Below are 6,847 nucleotides of genomic sequence, written 5' to 3'. Positions count from 1 at the left end.
GTTGTTGTTTTTTGGTCATATTTGGTGTCATTTAAGGATCTTGTTATTTTAGTTTTTTTGTTAAATGTTTTGTCTAATTGTGCTCATTTTATATTATTGTTGTTCAGGACCCCCTTGAGCGAGACGGCACATCTCAAGGGGTTCCTCCTAATTAAGAATTTCCAACTTTTTGTTTATTGTTATTGTTGTCCAAAAAATATATACATAATCGTGAATCCTCACCGTTGTTCTTGTGTCTTGCCTTTCTCCACTCTTACAAATATCCGGTTAAGATCTAGTAACTTTTCATACTTGGACAGAAAGTAGTATTTGGGTGGAATAAACCTTAAGTATATCCCACTATTAAACTATATATAGTATAGTATTTTACTTTGAAGGTCGTAGGCGGAAGTTTCAGTTTGTGTTATTGAAGATGCCTTGGTTGCATTTTTGAGATCCTTCTTGAGAAAAACTGGGGTCCTGAAACCGCAGCCTCCTCTACTGCAGGAACATAATATTGGACAGAATGGACTACTACCTCTATAAATGTGGTCAAAAATAAGGTAGCTCAGTCTGTCAGGTAGGAAATATCTGTCAGAATGGACTACTACCACTATAAATGGGGTTAAGAATAGGGTATACAGATGTATTAAATATATACGTATGTGGCAAAAGACAGATAAGAAATTGTGAAACGTAAAAAGAAATACAAGCATTTGGTATCCTGTGTTTAACTATAACCGGATCGTTGCTCAAAGCTGGATGTGTTAGTTTCAGTTAAAAACAGGATTTTTATAATTAACACATCTTTGATTACATGATATGTATTTCTCCTTCAAACAAAACTCACTACATGGGTTTATAGTAAAAACCTTGACCTTTGACCTCTCTAAAGGACAGGGAAAAAAAGAAGAGCTTAAAGAGTGTTCCCTGCGAGGAATGATGTCACATTATTGATATTATTAAACAGGTGAAGCTGGAAATACTCTGCTGAACTTGTTCACAGGTCACCTGCTGAAGACGAAAACATACAGTACTAAGTACACGTGGCAAAGCAGGTCGGACTTGTGAATGTTCCGCTTGGGGGGAAAAGAAAATCACATTTTACATTTGAATACATGAAGCTTGCATTCTGATCCATATCAGTGCACCATAAATTCACCTCTGCCTAGCAAATGTACAGTACATCCACCTCAGCAGTGCAAAGGCCAGAGCGGCAGTGTCTCTACTGTAGTCCTGTTGCCATGGAGTGATCATATTGGGGCAAAGTGCTTGGGAAGGAAACAATAAGAGCTAGCAGACGGGCTGCCACTGTTGACTGATAAAACTGCAGGATAGGATTCATTTATTGCTCAAAGGTGTGTGTGTGTGTGTGTTCTCTGGAGTCTGCAACTGGAACACTTGTGATAACTTATATATCAGGGCTTAGTTATATCAGTTATAGTTATATTCATTTTGTTTTATCTATTGTAGCCTCTTGTATTGTATTGTAGTTTTTGGTGCCTGAAATGAGCCGAAAGAGATTGGACAAAGAGATTTTCACCTCTTGTTTGTCGCTGTGTAGCCAAACGTTAGCTTTTTTACTCCTGGGCGAGTCCACTGACGCGTCACAAATCACAACATTGGAGAAGATTATCTCGCTGAACAAAACGTGTAAATGTCATAAACCTTTTGTTTGCCGCAGAGCTTACTTTCTGCAATAATCCATAAATCCCATGGGGGGGGGGGGGGGGGGAAATCCCATTGGCTTTTTTTGTCAAGGGAACCAGGGCGATGCTGAACTTCTGGGATGGCCTACAAAAATATGTCATCCCTGCAACACCCTACTGCAGCTGCACTCCCTGAACTTTCTCACAGGGGGGTGGCCAGATGGGGCCACTGAAAATCCTGGGGTGGCGCATGAAAACCAAAAGCCAAAACTGAATTTCAGGAATTCTATTATCCTGTTGGAGTATATAGAGTATGTGTGAGCTAAGGAATCCCACAGTGTTGGTATATCAGAGCGTATGACGTGATGCACTGCTCTGTTGGAAACACCACTCACGTAGAGCTACTGTGGCTTTAAGAGGCAGCGTGCGTCGTCACTACGCACGTTGCAACACTGGGGCGTGACGTCGATTACAGACTATAATAAAAAAAAAAAAATACCAACTCCACGGACTTCCTACATGAATCAGTGTGAGGATACACAGGACCTGGCCGCACCATGTCCGCCGCCGAGTGGAGGAAGAGATGCGAGGCTGAGTGGAGCCTGCAGGGCGCACCGATGCCCGACAGCTTGGACTGGAAGTCCGCGTACGAAGCCGAACCGCTCGGGAGAAACTTGCTGAGGAACCCTGCGCCCCACGGTACCACAACACTTGTCAGAGGAGGGGTCAGAGCTCAGTAGCACCGATCTACAGGTTTTTAGTCGAGATGTTAGTGTGCATTACAATAACTTGAGTCTTGAATTGTTTCCAAAGTTCCAGGTTTACTTGGTAAAGTAATTCATATTGTTCATATATTGTACATATAAGTCAGTACTACTGCTCCTCCTTCAGTAACACATGGAACAATTTAGCCATTTAAAAAAAGGCACAGACTTCCTCATTGAACTTTTTCAAACATTATTGAGCAGCTTTGTGCGATCTGACTAAAGGTTTGGAGAAGAAACGAAGAGTGTCATAATAATAATAATAATAATAATAAATAATAAGGCACAGAGTAGCATTCTTAACTCTTTTGAGTTGGCATCATGTGTCATACATGTGTAAAAGCTCCATATCAAGTTTGGTTGGCTCTGTTCCTCAGTTTAAAGGGTCAGTTCATCCAAATGAAACTCATACCAACTCAGAAACGTTGGCAAGTATCTTTTGACGGGAAGATTTGAAAATATGACCAAGTAATGTGTTGTTAGAAATAAGTCATTTATTCAACACACATTTGAAAGAAAATCAACAACTATAGCCGAATCTGACAATGTACAGTCGTGGAATGCTGTGTTTTCAACAACAACAACAACAAAAGAAATGAAATTAAGACGAATAATATCAAAGTTTTTGCACAAAAATCCAAACTGATCACTTTAAGGCCCAAGGGGAAAATCGGCTCATGCATTTCATTTGCTTTTAATTGTGTCCTCTCCTTCATGAGGACAGGAGTCAAAAAAAAAAAAAAGACTGGGTAAGTGAATGCAAGCAAAGCTTCTGTCAGGTGGGAAATGTTGAAGTACATGGAAGTGTGTTTGTGGCGTCTTTTGAAATGCTCAACAGCAACATGTTTTTTTTTTTTTAAGGAAATATATATATATCGAAATGTCTAAATGAGAAGTGAAATAGGAAGAAAGTGACTCAGGACGTGATGCCATGAGGCTTTAAGAGGTGTGTCTATCAACTACCTCAGGTTCTTTAAGCTTTATTTTGTTAAATCTCTTACTAAACTAGACCGTTTTTATCATCATAGAAGATGTTGGCCCAATCCAATTCGTAAAGAGAAAAATGCAGCAATCACTTAGGTTTCCTTGTTGTTTGTCGCCTGGAAGCATGTACCTGCCCCCACGTGTACATTACATTGAGCATTAAGACAAAAGGATAATATAAAGGAATAAGTGAAACTAGGTAATTGTATTGCCCGTTGTCATTTTTGTAAACTCAAGAAAAGAATGCACGTTGAAACGTGGGATTCTTCCATGACACCACGCACACCCACACTGCTGACTCATACTTAAAGTGAGTGTTTTCCCACAGAGGCACACCCAGTGACCCTGACAGAGAGATATATTCTCTGGCTTTGCGATGTTTACAGTGGGATCACCGAGGTTTCAGTAGGTGTGGTCCCATTTACAGCTGTCCCTTTGTCTTTATTTCCCCACACAGGCTTGAGCAAGGACACCCCTCCACCCGAACCTGAGCTGCCTGAAGTACCGACACGCGGACCTCCACGTTTTCAACCTGATGGTGAGAGACAGGCGTGGTCTGCATGTGTGGCAGCCAATGAAGACAAAAGGAAGTGAATGAGGGTTTTGTTAAGCCTTTCAGGTAAACGTTTCTCTTAATTCGTAGGCGACTTCAGTGGCTGGACCACGAGCACGGAAGTCCTCCCCTACGATACCAGTGGCATCCCGGAAGATGTTGTGGTCTGCGCTTTGCCCCAATTCAGGTGGGTGTTAGTGGGGATCAGATGTTTACCACACAGCTGGTTAAAACAACAGGGGTTTACCAGTGAACATATACTTCCACCTACAATAAAAAGCCGGCACATATAAGGTCATGTGACCAGCATGTGGCTAATCTGACTCTGGTCTGTTCTCCTGTCCTCAGCTGGTTCTCCATGGAGCAGGTGGTGGACCTGAAGGCAGAGGGACTGTGGGACGAGCTGCTGGATGATTTTCAGCCTGAAATAGTCATCCAAGACTGGTGGGTTAATGAGCACCCCCACCCACCTGCAGGCCTCATCAACAGACCAGTGCGTGATTGCTTATCACTGCGGTCTTATTAGCTTGTGTGTACAACACGTTGCTTCACAGTCTGTGCATCTGTACATGCCGTGCAGGTTTGCCTCTGCAGGATCTCCAGGTTACACCAGTAATTCATTGGAATTAATCAATTAGACGTTTACCAATTGAACACTGTCTTACATAGTTCTTCCCAGGAAACTTCTTGGAAGTTATTAGGGGGAGACAATGAAATTACAGTAAAAGAAGCTGTTTTTATTCTAGGTTTGTGGACTCATGAACATCCTTAGATAAAACTGCCAAACTACATTTTGTTCTGATTTCTTGGTACACCTTCCATAATCTGTCGCTTTGTCAGGTATGAGGAGAGTCAGCTGCATGAGTCCATCTACCAGCTGCATGTCAAGTTACTGGGGGCGGACAAAAGCACGGTGATCTCGGAGCACTCTGTCAGCCCCACCGAGGACCTCAGCACTTACTCACACACGTGGAAGGAGGTGAGTGACTGAGTGTACCCTGACAGGTACAGTGGTCGCCCCTTTAATGATCAGGACCAGGATTCGAGTTTTTCATTGTATGTCTCTCTGTTGGCCTGCAGGTGTCACATGCGTTCTCTGGCTACGGACCCGGGGTGAGATATGTCCACTTCCTGCACCGACTGAAGAACAACTTCATGATGGAGTTCTACCCCACGCTGTTCACCGGCAGCTCAGTGATTGTCAAACCAACCAAAACCAGCTCCTAGGCTGACTGCTGCTGAAAACTGCAATGCAGACATAGTTGCTAACACACTCAATCTAAACAACCTGACCATCGCTTATTTGATTTTAGACTAGAAATTATAGATGTGATTTTAATGCACTTTACAAACGGAACATTGCAAAGTGTGCAATCTTCAATCAAAAATTGTATTCGCTTTTTTACGCAGATTTTTGGGGTTTAAATTTCGCATTATTTTCAAAATGACTGGTTTGTGCAATAATAAAAGACAATTTTCTTATTTCACAGTGAATTATTTCTTTAGAGCACTGAAACCTGTGACTGATACAGTGTACTCTATACACACTATATGTGTATATGTCTATGCGCTCTCACTCACTATATTTCAGAAATCAGGACTACAGTGCGTAAGACTGAAATTAGACTCCTTATTTTGTATAATAATATTACAAGAAGGCAGTTTTAGTGAACCCCTTATAAATGAATCTTATTTGACCACAAAACTGTGTTAAAGTTGTCTTGTCTAAAACATGTATGTAGTCATTGTAATCAATCATTTTCTCCTGTGCTCTCATTCAGTGCATTTACATGTCTCAAGTAACCTTTGAGATACCACTTTACAAAGGGGTTGTAGGTTCTAATGGCGTTATTAATGCTTAATGGATACTTAACCCCAACTAATACTTTATACATCAGTTATAAGCCATTAATAGAACAACCATTTGATCACTCTTTTCTAGTAAAACGCTATAATAATGACTTATTAACATGTATAAACTGCAGGCTTGCAGTTTTTAAAGCAACATTTATAACTGCATTATTACCAAATAGAAAGGATCCATTCAAGCCTATGGGATTTTTCACAACCTGGCAACCTCTTATATCTTCTTACTAATACTTAAAATACGCGACGAAGCATTACTAAATGATCAATTAACCATTAATAAAGAAATGAGTTACAACCTAAACCCTTTGTAGAGGATGCCTGGCACCACATTTACAAACGTGTGGAGGGATGGAGAAAAAAAAGTTATAATATTGATTACATGTGAACTAAAACTAACACACTATTATGCAGATGGTTCACAGTTCATTCACTGTCAGTCGATAAACGGCCACAAGAGCGATTAATAAACTGCAAATGTGCCAGCATTGGTGCAGTCACTGACCAGCTAAACACAGCTGCACAGTGACAAGAGGGAGTCTGCACATCACAGTGTATCAGCTTTGCAGCTGCGCACTTCCCCCCTGCGTGTGCTGCCTTCGGGTGCTCTCGAAAACAACGTCTACGAGATTGTCATACCTACAATACAAAATAAGCCATGCTGCAGCAGGAACAAAAACGAGCTTTTTTTTTCTTTTTTTTTTGAAGCTTCATTTCACAGAACACTAAATCGCCACATTTTCCCCACCACAAAAAAACTTCAACCAGCGGCCGACAAGTCGCTTTCACACAGCTCCACCGCGGTTCCCGAAAGCAGGGATTTGTGAGCAGACCCTGAACGCAGCACGTCACCCGCCGCATGGGGCTCGCAGCATCACCGCCGCTGGTTAACGGCGATGTGAGTTAACGGGAAAAGTTCACTCTGTGAGTTCAGCTGTGTGTCGGGGGACGGGGATAGTTTTACGAGGCGCGTGTTTGCAGACTTTCCAGAAGCAATGCCAGCCTCTGGTGGAGCTGTGCCATAAAACCAGAAGGTAAGAGACCAAGACACG

At 41.8% G+C, this 6,847-nt stretch overlaps 1 protein-coding gene across 1 annotated transcript; it reads left to right on the top strand.

Moving 5' to 3' along the window:
- The first annotated feature begins 2,140 nt into the window (after positions 1–2,140).
- On the top strand, positions 2,141–5,418 carry nccrp1 (P1, F-box associated domain containing). The gene is made up of 6 exons (XM_070917346.1): positions 2,141–2,327; positions 3,834–3,914; positions 4,020–4,116; positions 4,278–4,373; positions 4,770–4,908; positions 5,010–5,418. Exons 1-6 carry the CDS (start codon positions 2,186–2,188, stop codon positions 5,154–5,156), a joined length of 702 nt encoding a protein of 233 aa, XP_070773447.1. The 5' UTR covers positions 2,141–2,185; the 3' UTR covers positions 5,157–5,418.
- Positions 5,419–6,847: the final 1,429 nt, after the last annotated feature.

The sequence above is a fragment of the Enoplosus armatus genome, chromosome 13 (genome assembly GCF_043641665.1).
Source record: "Enoplosus armatus isolate fEnoArm2 chromosome 13, fEnoArm2.hap1, whole genome shotgun sequence".
NCBI lineage: Eukaryota > Metazoa > Chordata > Actinopteri > Centrarchiformes > Enoplosidae > Enoplosus > Enoplosus armatus.
Note: the sequence above shows the minus strand (reverse complement) of the source record. Positions and strands in the feature narration are given on the sequence as shown.